The following is a 20341-nucleotide window of genomic DNA, read 5'->3' as shown; positions in this document are numbered from 1 at the left end:
CCCTTGTCAAGAGTCTGGAGGAATCTCAGTCCAATTCCAAGTCACCTGGTGTCCACCTTGCAGAATGTGTCTCCGGTGAGAGAGCCGGGACATAGACAATGAGCTACCCAGCCTGTCCTGACACCCCAGGGGCAGACCCATCCTGTGGTCCCCAGGGTTATTCACCCTAGTGCCCTTCACGGGCACTAACTTTCCATTGGAAACAAACCCAGAGCTTTCCTCCTGCTGGGTGACGAAAAGTGAATGGTCTTGTTCCCAACAGAGATTCCTCAAGGAGGAGGGAGGGGCCTAGGTCTGTATTGTCAGTGTCAGAAATATTTACCTAAGACGAGAACATTTCAGTGGATTAGCATTGCTCTCTCCAGCTTCTCCATGTCCTCCACACCTCCCAGGGCTTGTCTACACACCCAGAGTTACGCCTGCCTCCCTAAAAGTGGGGGGTTTAAACTGGTTTCATTCAGCCAGGGCACAAGGCCGTTTGGATGCTCTCATTTTGGTTTAAAGCACACGTATTTCAGTGTAGCTGAACTCTGTTAGCAATGGGTTATAGTTAAACCGCAAAAAGCTGACATCAGAGTGTCCACACGGGGTTTGCCCTGATAGCTGATGCAAACTTGCATGCAGACAAACCCCTGACAGACGCTGATACTCTGCCTAGCATGAGTGGCTGAAATCCGGAACCAAACTTCAGGGTATCAGGGCAAAAGGAAAGGAGGAAAGAAAGGGAGGAAAGAAAATAAGAGTGAGAGAGAGAGATGCTGAGTGCCGGTCAACACAAAGAATTCCACCAGTGTAACTAAAGGTGCAATTTTTACCCTGATGTAGTTAGGCCAGTGGCACGGTGTGTGTGGACACGTATGTTGGCTTAAACCTGGCTTACAGCAATTTAGCTTGTGTTGGTAAATTTACTTGCACAAGCTGAACTGACAGCACCAGCTTTACCCTTCTAGGAGACTGCACACACGCGGCACCAATCTAACTAAACTGGTCTAAGTTACACCAGCGCAGCCTGCGTGCAGGCAGCCCGAGGCACTGCTGTGGTGTTTGCCTAGGATGGATGGTTTTAATTAGGAAGCGTTTTCTCTCTTGCTAACAAAAACAGCAGAACAGATCCCAGGCTCTGACTCTGGCGCTGTCAGGGGCTCAGAGCAAGGGCTGAAATGGCTTCAGACCTGCAGCTTTTCTGGGCTGCGTTGTCCTGTGCTCGGAGGAGAAGCTTGGGCTCCCTGAAGAGTGGAGATGAATGGCATGAGAATGGCAGGAAATCCCTTCAGGCAGGTGGCTGAGACAGATGAATTCCAGACCACATGTGAACTCCCCTGCAAATCCCTTTCCCCCCAGCTATATCGTCTAGGTCATTAGTGGCAGAAAACCATGCGGAACCTAGGCCTGAGCCTCTGCGCCTGCCAGGCACTGGCTCTGAGTCGAGGATGCTCATTTGTGGGACTCCCTCCCTGGAGCCCACAGTGGCTGCCATTGGCGTATGCAGCCGGCCTCTTTATCTCACCTGGCCTCCCTCTAACCATTTCCCCCACCGCTTTCTTGTCCGTCTCCTCCTCACCACCCGCCCCCAGTCCGTTTGGGACTGGAATGGTTTCCCCGACAGCAGCTGGGTTTGCCCTTGTGGCAGATATTTCGGTGCTGCCTGGCCGCGTGCGGTGGGGGGTCTCTTAAAGGGAGGGATGCCGTTTGCTGGTAAGTAGTTGGGTTTTCACGCGGGGCCCAGTCGGTGCACGGTGGACGGGTGTCATTGGTGGACAGATGCCACACAGCTGGGAGGCACAGAGGCCTGACTCCAGGGCGGCATTCTCATAACAGTAGATGCTGCTGCTGCTGCTTCGGTTTGTGAAACCCCAGCGCAGCCCTGGCGTTCCTTTCCCTCGCCTGCATCCCTCCCCACGCGAGCGTCAGTCGTCGCTGTAATCCAGAGCGAGCAGGCAAGTGCTTTAGAACCCGGCAGCCGCATTAAGGAGTCCTCCCCCGGGCTGCTTTGCTACCCGCTGCCGCATCCAAGAGCTGGCTGCCCCCCAAGCAAAGGCACGTGTCAGCCTGCCAGAGCCTTCCGCTGTCTGGGGCCGCGGCTCGCGGAGGGCTCTGTTCCCAAGCCGAAGACGAGTGGTCGGCAGCAGAGGGTTGGAGTGAAGTTGGCTCTGTTCCACGTGACTCGGCTCCGCCCCATCCACCGGGCTCTGTGAGCAGGGCTGAGGCGAAACACAAGCCTTGATGAGAGCCCTGCGCTGCCACCGGCACCAGCATCCACCCCCATCCATAAAGCTGAGATGGGCACAGACTATTTCACGGGAACTTCCCGGCCAGGGTGAAGATCCTGGATGGGGGCTGGGGGACGGCAGGAGGTGACCTGTATAGCACCGTTCTCCCCCAAGGCTGCGGGTGGGACTGTTTACCTCTCGTCCTCTTTTTGTGGCTCAACCAGCCCACGAGCACTGTAATAGGGTGGCTACTGGCTGAGCGCCCCTCGTGGCCAGGGGGACCGCCACAGGGCACTGCCTCACTTTTCCTTCTTCAACACTCCACCCAGTCTAGCTCATCCAATCGCAGCCCTGCTTGGGGTCTAGTTTCTTTATTAAAACAAAGTTCAAAAAAGCCCTAACACAAAAACAAATCTTACCCTCTGCCTGATAGTGGGCACAGCCCCTCCCCCGGAGGTACCGTCCCCTTCTGTTGTCAGGGCAGCAAGAGGAAATGCAAGGGCAAGGCTGCTCTCCTTGCCTTCTCCAGGGACCACTGCAGGAGACCCTCCCTCCCAGCCGCTTCTCTTCTGCTGTTCCCTTTCTACCTCTGCCTCTTAGGTCTGACCTCCCTCTGACCCTTAAAATGCCCCTACAGCAGGACAAGGCTATTATCCCTGTTCTGAAGAGGGGAAACTGAGGCACGGATATATTGCGAGATATACCCAAGGTGACACAGGAACTCAATGGCAGAGCTGGGAATGGAAGCCAGGTCTTCACTAGCCTTGGTCTTGGCCTTAACCATTGAACCAGCCTTCCTCTTCATTTGGGAATGTGACCTCCATGAAGGCCATGAGAGTTGGTGCTGGAAGGAGTCTGTTGAGAAGGATTTTTGCCTGCTGGAGAAGAGAGGCATTACAAACTACATATACAGAAATCATGTCACCCACCACTGAATGGCAGCCACCTCTGGGATGAAACTTGGCAGCAGTTTACCAGTGTGCACAAAACTACACGGCAGCTTAGTTTAAACAAGAACTGCAAAAACACCAAAAGCTCCGTGCTCCAATAGCTAACAGCTAAGGGAAATGTGTTCTTGTACTTCAACTGGTAAAACTGTTGCTTCTGGATTCAGAAGTTCTCCAGTGCAAGTGCCAACAAGGCAGAAAACTAATAAACGCAAAACGCCTCTGAAAATGCCTTCAAATGGCTTTTCTATACAGAAAAGGCAAGTTTTAAGGCACGGTGACGCTACAAAAATGCTTTCAAGTCCTACAACCTGAAGGGTATTTGGGGATCCTTAGTTAATGTACGGCAAGGTGCCAGTTTGGGAAACAAACACACACACTGCACACTTCTGTTGATATTGTAATGTTGAGTTGCTGTGGCCTGAACTCAAGGAGCCATTAAAAGGTGAGCTTGCGGACTGAGCCAGGCCAGTTGGCACGTGTGGAATTACTGCTTGGGCCCTGTCATTTCAATCTCTCTGAGTGTCTCTAGCCTCAGGGACGGAACCTATCCTTTGCCCCCCGTCCCAAGCCAATGGGAGTCTTTCCAATCACTGCCATTGCCTTTGGATCAGGCCCTTACAGCGGGAATACTTGGCTGCTTATATCCACTCTGCCCCTTGGTGGGAGTATTTCCTGCTTCACTCTCCAAAGTTCCCGCAGTTCCCCTTTCTAGCACTAGACCCTGGAACCAGCCTGCAGCCCGAGGAGAAGGCGGAATCTTCCTTCACGCAGCAGAGAGGCCCCAGGCCTGCTACTGAAGCTTGGCTTTGCAGTAAGCACCATGGCTTGAGCAGACCTCCTCTGTGGTGGTGAATGGCCCGTGGGTCGCCCGGTCCTATCGCCTCCCTGCCTGCCCCCATAGCTTCCTGGCAGTCTGGAGTGCAAGGGGCATCATACAGAGGCCTCCGAATCTTCCCCAACTCTTTTCCCACAGTGGAACTACCCCAGTTCTGCTAAGTCAGAGCCCTCTGCCGCCACGATGAAGTGGAAAGGGGGAATTTCTCTCCCAGGCGCTGTCGGCACTAGGAAGATGTAGCGTGTCCAGCCCCAGTAAACACAGATCATTGTCTTTGCTTCTAGTAGGCACTGAACAGCATTCAGCGGGGCATGGCTCAGCATTCAAGTCACACTGCCCATCAGTACCCGGCCCAGGCCGGGGCAGCTAATGATCCAACCAGCGGACCAGATTGGGGATGAATCCTGGTCACGTGCCACCTGAGGCATGTTGTGCATATGCTAAGAAGCAGCAGCATTTAAAAACCTGTTCATTAGCCTTTGCTAAACACAGCTCGTTTTCTTGTGTCGTCAGGGCCCTAGAAATGCAGGATTTCGCACAGAGTCTCTTTCCACGCTTGCTTTGCTGGGCCCGCACTGAAACCCTCAAGCTAGACCCTGAAGGAAGAAGAGGGATCACTTTCAGCAGGCGTTTCCTTGGCGTTTGGTGATAAAAGTGCTGTGGTTCCATTTGGTGGCGTCCTGCGTGTTTAGCTGCCAGGTAGAGACTAGCTCAACCGTCTGCAACGCACATCAGCTGGGATTTCCTTCCAGCCTTCATTGCATTAATTAAGGCAGAAAACCAAGGTGCATAATGACCTGACTCCCTTCCCACATCTGGTGTTAAGTCAATTAAATCTCTTCAGTGAAGCATTGACTAATACAAGTGACCCTCCTCCCATGTCTCCGGGGGTAACACCCCGGGCAAAGTTCTGCATGTGGAGTGGTGGTGTCCCTCCAGTGATGCTATGGGTGGAGGAGAGCCAGGACTGGGGCAGATGCGTATTGTTCCCTCCCCAGCTGTGCCACACCCACTAGAATAGGGATGTGGAGTTTGGCAGGGCCGCCCAGAGGGGGGGGCAAGAGGAGCAATTTGCCCCAGGCCCCGAGCCCCACGGGGGCCCCCACCAGAGTTTTTCGGGGCCCCTGGAGCGGGGTCCCTCACTCGCTCCGGGGTGCCCGGCAAACTCTTGTGCGGCCGGGCGCAGGAGCTTCTGCCGCTCCCGGTCTTCGCCGGCGGGGGGTCCTTCTGCTCCGGGGTGGAAGGACCGCCCGCTGGCGAATTACCGCCGAAGATGGAGCGGGACCCGCCGCCGATGTGCAGCCCGGTCTTTGGCGGTAATTCAGCGGTGGGGGGCCCTTCTGTTCCGGGACCCGCCGCCGAAGTGCCCCAAAGACCCGCGGCGGGGCCCCCCTCCGCCGAATTATCGCCGAAGACCGGGCTGCGCTTCGGCGGCGGGTCCCACTTTGGCGGTAATTCGGCAGGGGGGCCCCCGCCACGGGTCTTCGGGGCACTTCGGCGGCGGGTCCAGGAACGGAAGGGCCCCCCGCCGCCAAAGACCCCGAGCTCCCGGAATCTTCTGGGCAGCCCTGGAGTTTGGTGCTTCTACACGGTGCTGAGCATCCTCAGCTCAACATTGGCGTGAGTGGGAAGATGCTCAGGATCAAGATCCCAAGTGGGTGTGCTGCTTGGGTGCCCAACAGCCAATGGTGCACGATGAAATGGGGATGTGGGATTATATGACAGAAGCAGGGAGGGACAGGGAAGTGTGTATGGTGGGGGACTTGCTCCAGTCGGTTATTCTAGAGTTAAGTTAGTTCTGCCATTGTTCTCTCTCAGCATCGTTATCCACTTTCCAGGCACGAGATCAATACCGTGGGATAAACCCTTACCCTGTTTGTGAAGGGGATCGATTCTTGCACTCTCTCTCTTTGAGCATTAATTCCTTCCCCATCTTTGGCTACGTGCGATCCAGTGCGTCAGCTGGATGGCTGCAAACAGCTAACCGCACTCCCGTGGAAGGCAGACATACACATATAGGCCTGGGCCGTGCTCTCAGCACCGGCAGCGTTCTCCCAGCACACCGGGATCTCCGCCTCCTGTTGTGGAGCGACACCTGATTTACAGCAGTGCGAGAAAGGGGAGTCTCAAGCCCCAGCATTAGCCGCCTTGATCTGAGATCTGGTGAACCAAACTTCTGGGTTTCCGGAACCTCCATCCTGTGCCCCATCAGAACTACGGACCGTGCGCAGGCTTCATTGCTTATCAGCAGGTGCTGGGAGGCCTCATTAGCCCATGACGAGAGTGTGTTATTTACGTAGGATTGTTGTTCTTGCTTCTGTCCCCGGAGACGCCGTTTTCCCCACAGCTTTGGATGCCTCACTAGCACGCAGCAAAGCGAGGTGCTGTGCGGTGGGGGTGCTCTGGGGTTGTTCTGTAACCAGTGCCCTTCACCTGTCCATACAAGGTGCTCCTGGCAGGGAGGGAAGCTCCCGTGTGGGTATGTGGTGCACAAGAGAGCATTCGTTGTGTCTCATTGACAAGCCTGAAGCAGTCGGCACTATGGATCGCCTGCTTTGAACCATGCGGTCCGGGTAAAACGTGTCCCTGGGGTTAACCCAGCCAGCCTGAGTGAATGGGATCCCAGCTCCAAAGCTAGTGGAGATGGGAATTGTGAGGGACAGCAGGAGGTGTGAGAGGCTGACTTCGCCCTCCAGCCCTCCGCCATTTCACACTCACGCGACTAGCCCACAAGTCAAACGTTGATTCTTCATAGCCCAGCCCAAGTGGGAGCCCAGAGCTACTGGGGGGCACAGGGAGCACTTGGAGCAGAGGCAAATGGTGACGCTATGTGCAAGGCAAAAGCGAAGCGGCACAGGCAGGGGCTATTTGGCGGTAATGGTGATGACATTGACGTGTGCACAGATTGTGTCAGTCTAGCGGCTGGCAGGGCAGAATTCCTGGATTTTCTGCCTAGTTCTGGCACTGACTCAATGTGCAAACTTGGGTAAGTTCCTTATTCTCTTTGCTTTTCTTTTTCCATCTCCAAATGGTTTTCTTGATAATTTTACCTACCTCAAAGGGGTGTTATGAGGCCTAGTTATTGTGTGTATTTAAAGTGCTTGGAGAGCTGTGGGGGGAAGGTGCTGTATAGTCAAAATAGTATTTTTCATTGGTCAGGTTTGCAATGCAGCATCAGTTACATTAGTGCACACTTGACTGCACTTCATCTCTACCCTGTATTGTTATGCATCGCTATAAATATTTATCTAGATTGGAGTAAAATGCAAAGTAACAGTGGCATTTCAATCTAGCCCTAAGTGGCAGGAGTTATTCCTAAATCAGGGAAAGGCTATAAACATAAGGACTCAATTCATCTTTCTGTAGATGAAGACTGTTTTCATTTATGCAGCTATTTTGGAACGGAATTAGTTTGTTTTATGTTGTGTTTATGTTCTTGACGATGAGCCAGAACCGAAGCATTGCAGGCTCGCGTCTCCCCTGCTTTACACTGTCTGCAGTCGTTTCCACGACAAGTCTCTAGCAACTCAGGACGGGCGGACTGCAGGCCTGCTTTGCACAGGCAAAGGTGTAAGCCTGGCAGGCTCAGGCCTAACAGGTTCCTAACATGGTTCCCAATGCTGCTGGAAAGGTATAACAAGTGGGGTTCCGCAGGGGTCTGTTTTGGGACCTTTGGGATCTTCATCAATGACTTAGATGTTGGCATAGAAAGGACGCTTATTAAGTTTGCAGATGATACCAAACTGGGAGGGATTGCAACTGCTTTGGAGGACAGGGTCATAATTCAAAATGATCTGGACAAATTGGAGAAATGGTCTGAGGTAAACAGGATGAAGTTTAATAAAGACAAATGCAAAGTGCTCCACTTAGGAAGGAACAATCAGTTTCACACACACAGAATGGGAAGAGACTGTCTAGGAAGGAGTCTGGCAGAAAGGGATCTAGGGGTTATAGTGGACCACAAGCTAAATATGAGTCAACAGTGTGATGCTGTTGCAAAAAAAGCAAACGTGATTCTGGGATGCATTGACAGGTGTGTTGTGAGCAAGACACGAGGAGTCATTCTTCTGCTCTACTCTGTGCTGGTTAGGCCTCAACTGGAGTATTGTGTACAGTTCTGGGCACCGCATTTCAAGAAAGATGTGGAGAAATTGGAGAGGGTCCAGAGAAGAGCAACAAGAATGATGAAAGGTCTAGAGAACATGACCTATGAAGGAAGGCTGAAAGAACTGGGTTTGTTTAGTTTGGAAAAGAGAAGACTGAGAGGGGACACGATAGCAGTTTTCAGGTATCTAAAAGGGTGTCATCAGGAGGAGGGAGAAACCTTGTTCACCTTAGCCTCTAAGGATAGAACAAGAAGCAATGGGCTTAAAATGCAGCAAGGGAGGTTTAGGTTGGACATTAGGAAAAAGTTCCTGTCAGGGTGGTTAAACACTGGAATAAATTGCCCAGGGAGGTTGTGGAATCTCCATCTCTGGAGATATGTAAGAGTAGGTTAGATAAATGTCTATCCGGGATGGTCTAGACAGTATTTGGTCCTGCCATGAGGGCAGGGGACTGGACTTGATGACCTCTCGAGGTCCCTTCCAGTCCTAGCGTCTGTGAATCTATGAATCCCCAGAATGGGGGGCGGGGGGAGATTTGCAAGCTGACCCCATCTCGTGTTCTCATCCCCAGCATACTGGGCCTTGAAACATGGCTATTTTGGTGACTTAGAGAAATGCCGTGTTGAAGACTGGCCTCCTCATGGGGCTGACTCCTGAGACCCTTATTCAGCACTGACTATGTGTGTGCTCCTGCCTTTCTCAGGGCTGGTTCGTGCTATACACGTGCAGCCCTTAGAAAGAGACAGCGAGTAGCGCATCACCCCAGGCAGGGTGTGGGCGGGGGCTGGGGCTCAGAGAGGGACAATTTCTCCTTGGTCTCTCCAGCAGCACTGCAGGAAGGAGTAATAGGACGCCATAAACTCCCCTTCTTGCATGGCCAGCCCCCTCTGCTGACTGCCGCATGGGGCAAGGGGCGGCACAGAGCCGTGGCTCTGTCCATCCCCACCAGGTTGCCCCCAGGGGAAGCGGGGGAGTGTTTCTCCCAGACTTGTGATGCCTGCACCTCCTGCGTGGCCACACAAGGGAGAGGATCCTTTCTCCTTCCTGCTTTGCTGACAGCCACTTAAGTGAGTTAAATAGCAGAGACACTGACTGAAAGCTCTGTTCATGGCTGGAGGGCACAAAGTGGGTTTCAGTGGGAACCACAATATCCAGATCTGGAGGTTGAACTCCCTCCAAGGTGGGCCCAGGATGCAAAAGTTTGTTAAGAACATAGGAACGTCCATACTGGGTCAAACCAAAGGTCCATCTAGCCCAGTATCCTGTCTGCTGACAGGGGCCAATGCCAAGTGCCCCAGAGGGAGTGAACCTAACAGGCAATGATCAAGCGATCTCTCTCCTGCTGTCCATCTGCATCCTCTGACAGACAGAGGCTAGGGACACCATTCCTTGTTAGTTTGGGGGGTCTCATTCTTTCTTGTCAGAGATTAAGGACAGGGGAAAGGGCTAACTCGTTGATCTGCTGCTGACTAATATTGGCATTGTGAGCTAATGTGCAATGTTGTGAATCGAGATGTTCATTTTATATTTGTGTGTCATAAAAACCATGGAGAGTAGAGAGCCTTATCTGTGAGAGACCAGAAATCCTTCGCTTGTGTTTGTGCCTCTGGGAGAGGGTAGGCTTAAAAGGGGCTGACTGCCAGCCCAGGCAGAGAACCGTGAATAATAAAGGACTATATTCCTGGGATATCCAGGCTTATCTGCGTGTGTGTGGTGGGAAAGGGGGCGGGGGAAGAGGAGGCTAGTTTAGGGGAAAAATGCCCCACACATAAGCAAATGCTACTTGTGGTCCAAGAACTCTGTCTCTGGGATGGTGTGAAAGCTAATTGTCGCCCTTTCTGTTTGCAGTGTGCATGTACAGAGAGCCATCGCTGCATGAAATTGGAGAAAAACAAGGACGCTCAAGAAAAAGTTCAGGGACACCAACCATGAACGGAGGCAAAGTTGTTAACCAGGACTCGACATAATTGACAAACACCCCTCTCCCTCTCTTCCAATTCTTCCCTTCCCACTCACCTCCCCACCCCGCCGGCGAAACCACACCGAGACGACAATAAACTGAGCAAGGCAGGACCTACCGGTAGCGGCTAGGATTCTGAACTCAAAAATCTTTCTTCGTGTAGGACGAGGAAATCAACTCCCAAATCTTGCCTGTTGCAACGTTTCAAAAAAAAAAAAAAACGAAGAAAAAATGTTTTAAATCAGGACTCCATTAACATTTTAAACGCAAACTGTTTGCTCTTTGATCAAAAGGAAAAATCTCTTCTCTGCATAGTAATAATAAATAATTATTAACTAATACATAATGATAATAATAACAATAAAGATGTTACCTTTAAAAATAAAAAAAGCTTTTGGAGAATTGAACATAACACATGATATGCTGATAACAAGCCAGGCTCTAAAAACTGACTTCTCTGTGCTTTTGTGTTATTCTTTGCTGTCACGCACAAACCCCCACATCGTTCCAGTCCTTTCCCCAAGCGGACAGACTGGGTTTCCACAGGGCAGAACAGGGAGGGATGGATTATGATTCTGTTTCCTCTAATATTAATAAAATATGGCCCATCGGAATTAGGATTCTGACAGTCACAGGCACTGAACTAGCGACTGTGCAATTGGCTTTGCCAATCCCGGTTGTTGCTACCGGTGTTCGAGCATGTTTGAAGATGGAGAGAGAGCTTTATGCTTTCCTCCTCCACACAAACATTTTTTACTGTTAGTAGGTGCCAGAAGACTTTCAGAACTAGGTTTTCAGGTCCCGCCAGGGGAAATGGTTAATGTTTATTAGGGATTAGAACATCAAATGGGTGGAGAGGAAATAAAGCTAGAGAAACACCTGCTGTTGAGGAGAAAGGAGGGCGAGCTCAGTATTTGAGGGGTGTATGTGCACATGGGAGAGAGAAGGAGGTGTCTGAGGAGTAGGGCAGAGGGAGAGGAAGGTGGGGAGAGGGAGAGGAGATGCTAGAACATTTTCCTTACCAATCAGCTGACCTCTCAGCGCGCACTCTTATGCTCCCTGTATTTTTCACTCAGTCCATGTTTGAGACTCAAGCCGATGGTCCCCCTGTGAGGCCCTGAACGTCTCCACAGAGCTGCACTACCAAGCGGGGGCCCAACACGGTCCCTGGGAGTTGGGTCTCCCCTGGATTCTCAGTGCCCGAGCAGTCAGTTGCAAGAGGCCCGCCCCAGGTCCCTGGCAGATTTCCCTTGGAAGGGGCAGGGTGGCACACACCTACCAACTCAAGCACCCTGCGAGGGTAGGGTTGCCAACTTTCTGATTGCAGAAAACCAAACACCCTTGTCCCGCTCCCTGCTCCTGCCCTTCCCAACGCCCCACCCCTGCTCAATCCATCCCCCTCCCTCCCTTGCTCACGCTCCCCCACCCTTGCTCATTTTCACCAGGCTGGGGCAGGCAGGTGGGGTGCAGGAGGGGGGTGAGGGCTCCAGCTGGGGGTGTGGGCTCTGGGGTGGGGCCAGGGCATGAGGGGTTTGGGGTGTGGGAGGGCACTCTGGGCTGGGAGTGGAGTCTGGGAGGGGGGTTACTTCAGGCAGCTCCTGGAAGCAGCCGACACGTCCTTGTGGCCCGCAGGTGGAAGCACAGCCAGGAGGCTCTGCACACTGCTCCTGGCTGCAGGCACTGCCCCTGCAGCTCCCATTGGCTGTGGTTCCCAGCCAATGGGAGCTGCGGAGCCAGTTCTCAGGGTGGGGGCAGCTCACGGAGCCCCCTGGTGGCCCCTGTGACAAGGGGCTGGACATGATGACCACGTCCAGGAGCAGTGCAGAGCCAGGGCAGGTAGGGCGCCTGCCTTAGGCCTGCCACGCCACCAACCAGACTTCTAATAGCCTGGTCAGTGGTACTGACCAGGTTCCCTTTTCGACCGGGCGTTCCGGCCGTAAACCGGATGCCTGGCAACCCTAGAGCGGTGGCAGAGGGATTAGATGCTTTGAATGTACTTGAAAAAGTGAGGAAATCGGAGGCAGGCAATGGGGGGTGGGGGAGGGGCAGAAGCCTTGAGTGGCTATGCAAAGTGCCGTCTTCACCCTGGTCCTTTCTATGGCTGGTGAGACCAAATGAGCATTTGCTGTGGAAGATAAATTTCCCTTTAGTAAATAAATTGGGCTTCAGCCCTGCAGGACACCCATAGGCGGGGGAGTGGGCTTTGCCACGCTCTGCAAGCCTGTGTTTGCAGCCCACCCACAGCCACTAAGCCTGTACCTGTGCTTTACAAAGCACCCCCCCGCCATGGGCCCAGGTCTGTGAGGTGCCATAAACTCTCACTTCCCGTAGACAACGGTGACGTGAACGGGAGCGGAGGCTGCTCAACCCTAGTCTGTTCAGTGTCTCAGCCCACGGCCACCGCCATGAAGCTGAGAACGCCGTACTCGGTCAGCCCGGTGTCCTGCCTCTGACCGTGCCCAGTGCCAGGTGCTTCAGAGGGAATGAACAGAACAGGGCGACTATCGAGTCACCCATCCCGACAGCAGAGCCCACCCGTGCCTGCTGATAGTGGGGGTGGGGCTGTGAGGGCAGCTAGCTTCAGCAATGTTACTGAGCATGCTCAGTACAAGCCAAGCAGCAAATCTGGGGGGGGGGCACATGATCCCTGTACCCCCCACCACCCCACACACACACACTCGGCCTCTGCTTGACAGTCAATCCCAGCTTCTGTTCTGGGACATCCAGAGTATGGGGTTGTGTCCCTGTTCATCTTGGCGAATTGCCATTGTCGGACCTGTGCTCCAGGAACGTACCTGATTCATACTTTTGACCTTCACAACATCTCGTGGCAATTTGAGTTCCACAGGTTAACTGTGTGCTGTGTTGCCTTTTGGTTGTTTTAAACTCTCTGCCTATTAATTTCATAGGGTGATTCCTGGTTCTTGTGTTATGTTTAGGGCGGTAAACAACACGTCCCTATTCACTTTCACCAGACCATTCATCATTTTCTAGCCCTCTGTTATATCCCTGCTTAGTCAGCGCTTCTAAGCTGAGCGGTCCCAGCCTTTTTTTACTCTCCCCTCGTAGGGCACCTGTTTCATACCCCTAATCATTTTCATTGCCCTTCTCTGTAGCTTTTCCAATGCTAATATACCTTTTTTTGAGCTGGGGTGACCAGAACGTCACCCAGTATTCAACGGCTGGGCGTACCATGGCTTTCTATAGTGGCATTAGGATATTTTTCTGTTTTATTACCTATCCGTTTCCTAATGATTCCTAACAGTCTGTGAACTGTTTTGGCTGCTGCTGCACATTGAGTGGATGTTTTCAAAGAACTATCCACAATGACTCCAAGATCTTTCCTGAGTGGTCGGTAACAGCTCATTTAGAGCCCATCCTGCTATATGTATGGTTGGGATTATGTTTTCCAATGGGCATTACTTTACATTTATCAACATTGAATTTCATCTGCCATTTTGTTACCCAGTTTAGTGAGGTCCCTTTGTAACTTCGCAGTCAGCTTTGGCCTTAACATTTGGTAGTGTCTGCAAATGTTGCCACGTCACAGTTCTCTCCTTCTTCCAGCTCATTAATGAATACACTGAACAACACAGGGCCCCTGCAGCTTCTTGGGGGATCCTGCTCTTTATTGCTTACCACTGTGCAAACTGACCATTTGTTCCCACTCTTTGGTTCCTATCTTTTAACCAGTTACTGAGCCATGAGCAGACCTGCCCTCTTATCCATGACTGCTAACTTTAATTCAGAGCCTTTGGTGCTTTCTACAAGTCCACTATACACTATATTGACTGGCTCCCCCTTGTCCACATGCTTGCTGGCATATGGACATGTTTTGTGTCAGTCTAATAGAGTGGGCCGGCATGATTGCCCATTACAAAAGGGACTATGCCCCCAATGCATCACATTTAGCAGGCTGTAATTGCCAACATCGCCTGTTAAGGCCTTTTCCAAAAGCAGGCGCTACATTAGCTACCCTCCAGCCATGTTGGAGACAGGCTGATGTACGCGAGAGCTCACATGCCGTAGTTAGTACTGCTGCAAGTTCAGACTGGAGTTCCTTCAGGACTCTTGGGCGAACCCATCTGGTCCCGGTGACTTTGTTACTGTTTAATTTATCAAAACCTCCTCTACTGACGTCTCAAGCTGAGCCAGTTCCTCAGAGCTGTCACCTAAAATGAATGGATTGGGCATAGGAATCTCCCCCACACCCTCTACCGTGAAGCCTGATGCAAAAAAATTCATTTAGCTTCACCACAACAGCCTTGTGTTCCCAGCACCAGAAGCATCCAGTAGCCCCACTGACTTTTTGGCAGGCTTTCTGGTGCCAATAGACTTCAAAAGCTTTTTGCTCTTAATTTTTGTGTCCTTAGTTAGTTGTTCTTCAGATTCTTTCTTGGCCAGCCTTGTACTTTTACATTTGACATGACAGAGTTTATGCTCTTTTCTATTTCCCTCCCTAGGCTTTGACTTCCAATTTTTAAAGGATGCCTTTGCCACCACATTCAGTCGGCCGTTTAGCCATGGTAGCTTTTTTTGTTGTTTGGTTTTTTGATTCTTGTACAAGCTTTTTTTTATTATTATTTTGTGTATACATTTAGTTTGAGCTTCTATTATGGTGGAAGTTAAATGCTGCTCTGGTGGGCTTCTTTAGCAATTTTCCCCTACAGCAGAGGTGGGCAAACTACGGCCCGTGGGCCATATCCGGCCTGCGGAGCCATCCTGCCAGGCCCCTGAGCTCCTGGCCAGCCCCGGCTCCTCCTTGGCTGTCCCCCTCCCCCACAGCCTCAGTTCGCTGTGCCGCTAGCACAGCGGTGTGGCTGGCTCCAGGGAGCGGTGCGGCTCAGGGGCAGATTTACAAGTGAACACAGGGTGCCCTGACATGGCCCCCCCCCCAACAACAGGGGGACCCAGGGCCGGGCACTTGGGCAGCTCAACCCTGGTGCACCCTCCACGGGGGCAGGGGAGCAGGCAGGCGGTGCGGGTGGCAGGAGCGCAGGGAACATGAGTGGAGGACTCAGGAGGAGCACCAGGTGGCACTTTGAAGGGGAAACTGCTGCTTCTCTCTGGCTGTGTGTCTGCCCCTGCTCCTCCTGAGTCCTCCGCCCATGTTCGCAGGGCCACATTTCAAAAGGGGCTGGAGGGGGTTGGATGGGGGGGCCCCAGGGGGGCGGTTAGGGGCAGAGGGTCCCGGGAGGGGGCAGGCAGGGGACAGGGAGGGGCTGGGGGAGGGTTGGATGGGGGGGATCCTGGAGGGGGGGCGGTTAGGGGCAGAGGGTCCCAGGAGGGGGCAGGCAGGGGACAGGGAGTGGGGGGGGTTGGATGGGGGTGGGATCCCGTGGGGCGGTTAGGGGCCGAGATCCTGGGAGGTGGCGGTCAGGGGACAAGGAGCGGGGGTGGGGTTGGCTGGGTCAGGGTTCTGAGGGGGGCAGTCAGGGGGTGGGCAGTGGGAGGGGGCGGATAGGGGGCAGGGGATTGGCTGTTTGGGGAGGCACAGCCTTCCCTACCGGGCCCAACATACCGTTTCACACCCCGACGTGGCCCTCGGGCCAAACAGTTTGCCCACCCCTGCCCTACAGGGATGTTAAATTTACTTACATTGGGGTCGTTATTACTTTTTGGACCAGATTCTGTGCTCCACTTATGACTAAACCAAGAATTGCCTCTCCCCTTGTGAGCTCCAGGACTCGATGCTCCAAGAAGCATTTATCGGCGGTGTCTAGACATTTTATCTCTGCGTCCCGTCCTGAGGTGACATGTTCCCAGGCAATCTGAGGGTAATTGAAATCCCCCATTATTATTGTGTTTTCTGCCTTTGTAGCCTCTCTAATTTCCCTGAGCATTTCACATTCACCGTCACTGTCCTGGTCTGGTGATCAGTAGTATATTTCTACTGCTATACTCCTATTATTCAAGCATGGAATTTCTATCCAGACCGATTCCATGGTACTGTTCAGTTCATTTAAGTTTTTTTTTTAACTTTATGTGACTGCTTTCTGTCACATATTGTGCCACTCACCCACCAGCACCACCTTGTCTGTCATTATTATATATTTTGTATCCTGGTACTACCATGTCCAGTGGATTAGCCTCTTTCTACCAAGTTTCTGCACTGCCTATTATATCAATATCCTCATTTAATGCCAGGCACTCTAGTTCAGCCATCTTAGTATTTAGATAAGTGTATGGTCCATATTCAGTTGCTCATCTTCATGTTTTAGTTAAATGGCACTCTTTTATGTTGGACTGTTCCTCACAAGCGACTACGTGTGCTTTACGAATGTCTTTCCTATCCTTTTTATTTGGGTCTAGTGTCCCTCTTAAATAAATTAATCGCTGAAGGCCGTCGCTGCGCAGACTGGGGGCTCCTTTGTGCCTATCAGCTTTCCCTCACCCTTACTTTAAAATAACCCTCTACAACCTTTTTCATTTACATGCCAGCAGACTGGTTCCATTTTGGTTTAAGTGGAGCCCACGATGGTACCTGACCTCTTTTCTGGACTTGATGTGCTGTGCTGATGTAGTGACTGGAAGGCCACCAGAGGCGTGTGGTTGGTTACAAACAGTTTAATGCTGTTGTTTATTTAAAGGGTCAAGTTCTTTTGATGGGTAAAGGGGACAATTTGGCCATTGGAATTAGTTATTGAGCTTTTGCTCTGGGGTTTCCATCGCCCTAGTATTTGAACAGCTTCCATACACCATCGCATAGAACTGGCTAACTGAGCGATCTCACAATGTGAGTGTAAAAGGGGAATCCACATCACACAGGTGTGGTTCTGGCGGGGCATGTCCCCACAGGGCTCATTTCTTGATCCTACACTATTTAATATTTTTATCAGTGACCTGGAAGAAAACATAAATGCATCGCTAACACAAAGACTGGGGAGGACAGAGCAATTTGGAGCACTTGATAAACTGGGCAGAAGCAAACAAGCTGAGTTTTAATGTAGCTGAATATATACAGCTGGGAACAAAGACAGTAGCCATACTTGCAGGAAGGGGAAGTCTCTCTTGGGAAGCAGCAACTCTGAAAAAGTGTTGGGGTTTGTGGTGGATAATCAGCTGAATGTGAGGGCCCTGAACTGCCCAGCCTAGAGGTGCCGGGGCTCCTCCCTGGCAAAAATTAAGCACTGGCTAACCCCCTGGTGTGACTTAGGACACACTGCACAGTGCTTGTCTTGCAACGTGGCTGTGAGTCATAGAAGCCTTTGGTGCCGCTCTGATCTGCTGCAGGGCGTGGCTTAGTGGTGGCACATTGCACACTGTGTGTTTTTAATAAACACCTTGCAAGCTTTTTCTCGGGTCCCATGACAGCTGTAAAAGGCAGGCACCGTGCCCTGCTCGGATACCCATGTGCTGCTTCGCAATGTGACAGGACAGTGAACAGAAGGCAAGTGAGCACAGAATTTGCTTTGGAAGCTCCTGCACCCTCTTGGTTGCTTTGTGCTGTTAATTTTCCAATGTCAAAGCCGAGCTGAGTGCTTCAGGCGTTACGTGTTTGTATAGTTCCTCTTTCCCAATTCATATATAAGAATATAACCTAAGACGGGCAGTAATGGCTTTCCGGATGCACTCTGTTTATTTTAAACTAATGAAACCTGGAACGTGCGTGTAGCCTAAATGTGAAAACAGGTCAAAGTCTGCATTCAGCCATGGGCCCAAGTGGGTTTAACACCTAAGCCCAGAGTTTGGCCAAGAATTTTTGAAGTTAAAAGGTTTAAAATGAAAGCCACTCTCCCTGGCACACATCACAATGCAAGACCAGCCCCCTGTACAGCTCTGTGTTTGATGAACACTTCGCAGCTCTAAGAAGAATGGAAGATACTAATGGAGGAGCTTTGAAATGAGACACAGACAGCAGACTAGCAGGCAGTGCTACAGTGTGCCGGTGGTTGCTTCTTAAATGGAAGGGATTTGTTTCGCTTCATTGTGGATTGTTATGCCTTTGCAATAGTGTGTGAATACCAACCCTGAGGAGCCCATTCTCACCTAGCCATCCAGGGCAAAACCTCGCCATGCTATGGCAGCGTGGCACAGGAAAAGATGGTGTTTCCTAGGGTTACCAAACATCTGTATTTTCCTGGCCCTGTCCGGCTTTTTGGTTCTTAAATCGCCGTCCAGGAGGAATTTTTAAATATCTAACAACGTCCAGGATTTTGCCATTATTATTTTTCCCCAAAGAAGAGTTGATCATTCAAGAAAGAGAGTGAATGTTGATCATGCAAGAGAGTGCCTGCTTTCCCCCCCTAGCGCCCAGCGCTTGTGCCACAAAACAGCTGTTTTGCGCGGCTGGGAGGGAGGAGGAGAAGGGATGCGGCGTGCTCAGGGAAGGCGGCGGGGCTGGGGTGGGGCTTTGGGGAAGGGGTTGAGTGATGGGGTTAATTTGGCCCACCTGGTGGCAAAGTGGGTGCACTATGTTAGAGGGGAGCATGCTGATTGGGTAGCATATCACACCCACTTTTACAGCGGTCAATGACCCAAGGCCAAACGTAAGGCAGCGCTTTCCCCCGCTTGCTGCGCTGCACCATGGGGATTGGCAGGTGGGGCTAATGCTCCAGCCTGCCTCTTCTCACCTGTGCAGGAAGGAGAATAGCAGCCCTGCAGCGGCTGCTTCTCCCCACCTGACACTGTCACCCACAGGGCATGGGGGAACACCATGTCCCCATCTTCCCCCCATACACCCCGGCATGGGAACGAGAAGCACCAGAAACTGCACAGGATAGCATGAGCTAAATTGCTTGGCTGTCCTACTGTTTAATAGCTGGACAGATTTCTTTGTTAAAAATAACTTGCTTTTGATTGATGCACAAAGCTAGACAGAGGGGCATTTGTCTGAATCCCCCCTCCCCCTCCCCGTGGCCCTGCACCAGATGGTGCCAGGGACCAGCTAGTTCAGTGCGGCATTAGCAGGTTAATGTGTGCTGGCTAAGATGTAGCGATAGCCTGATGCAGTAGATCATTGTCCTTGCCCACAGCTTGCATGAGAAATGGAACTAATTGTGTGCTTCATTTTTGCATTAGGACAAAAATATGCAAATGAGCGTCTGCAGGACCAGGTTTATACATCAAGGGCTTCTCGCAAGGAAACACAAACTTGAATTGCTGCTGCATGGTGACAAACTCCCAGCCCCCTTTTAAAAAATACATTAAACTCCCTTGTGCAGGGGAGCTTCCACAGAGTTTAATGCTCTAATTCTCTCTGCCAGTGGGCGGACTGAAGGTCCCACTGGAGAAGGCCAGTGAGCCAAAGATTACATTGCACACACCAATCAACAATCAATCATGCCCTTTTATGAGCCTGCTGAAGGTCCCAGGTGGGCCTCAATGAATTGTATCACGACTGAGTTATTCCTGACACCTTGATTTGCCTGCATTGTAAACAAACACACCTGCCATTTGGGTTTGGTTTACTCACACATTTTTAGACATTCATTTTAACATATTCCTTCTCGGCTCAGTCCCACTCATTCCGGGAGCTGCTGTGGAATACTTAGTAACGAGGGGCTCTCTACCGATGCGCAGGGCCCAGCGCAAATAGAATGTGGCGAGCAGCTGCCACATAGCGTTTCCAGAGCGAGCATTTCTTTCCATGAGCCATGCATGCCTGCACCTTGCACTGAAACATTAACTGCCTCCTCATCCTGCCATGGGCTCAGCATCGCCTTCTCCCCAGGGCCCATCTCACCACTGAATGCCAGCCAGAGAGCAACCTTTGAGAATGATGCGAGGAGCTCCCTCAAGACCTGGATGCTGTGACCACGTACTCCCGGAGACTCCCGCCTCAGGCAAGCACAGGAGGACCTGCCCTTTGATCGCCCTGTGGAAAGCACAGGGCACGCTCGCTGGTTGGTCAAGTTAGCTGCTTGCAACCGCTACAAAAGGAGTTTGGCTGATGTGGTTAGGTCCTATGGTGGTGTCCCTTGAATAGCTATGTGGACAGACTTGGAAACAGGGTTTGTAGCTGGGTTGGTGTTTTTGTTGTGCAGTGTGTGGTTGCTGGTGAGTATTTGCTTCAGGTAGGGAGGCTGTCTGTAAGCGAGGCTTGGCCTGTCTCCCAAGGTCTGTGAGAGTGAGGGATCGTTCTTCAGGATAGGGTGCAGATCCTTGATGATGCCTGGAGCGGTTTTAGTTGGGGGCTGTAGGTGACGGGTAGTGGCGTTCTGTTATTTTCTTTGTTGGGCCTGTCTTGTAGTAGGTGACTTCTTGGTACCCTTCTGGCTCTGTCAATCTGTTTCTTCACTTCACCAGGTGGATATTGCAGTTTTAAGAACGCTTGATAG

At 51.7% G+C, this 20341-nt stretch overlaps 1 protein-coding gene across 3 annotated transcripts in view; it reads left to right on the top strand.

Annotated features, from left to right (window-relative positions):
- The window catches only part of FGF12 (fibroblast growth factor 12), a 308035-nt gene extending 297644 nt beyond the window's left edge, over nucleotides 1-10391 (top strand). For 2 of the 3 annotated variants that reach the window (XM_045030778.1, XM_045030777.1), the window contains exon 5: nucleotides 9950-10390. In XM_045030778.1, the coding sequence (XP_044886713.1) occupies nucleotides 9950-10068 (119 nt within the window). In that variant the 3' untranslated portion in view covers nucleotides 10069-10390. Of the gene's footprint in view, nucleotides 1-9949 lie in introns of all 3 variants that reach the window. The other variant, XM_045030776.1, reaches the window with a different exon arrangement.
- Nucleotides 10392-20341: the final 9950 nt, after the last annotated feature.

This window comes from Mauremys mutica, chromosome 9 (assembly GCF_020497125.1).
Source record: "Mauremys mutica isolate MM-2020 ecotype Southern chromosome 9, ASM2049712v1, whole genome shotgun sequence".
Lineage (NCBI taxonomy): Eukaryota > Metazoa > Chordata > Testudines > Geoemydidae > Mauremys > Mauremys mutica.
Note: the sequence above shows the minus strand (reverse complement) of the source record. Positions and strands in the feature narration are given on the sequence as shown.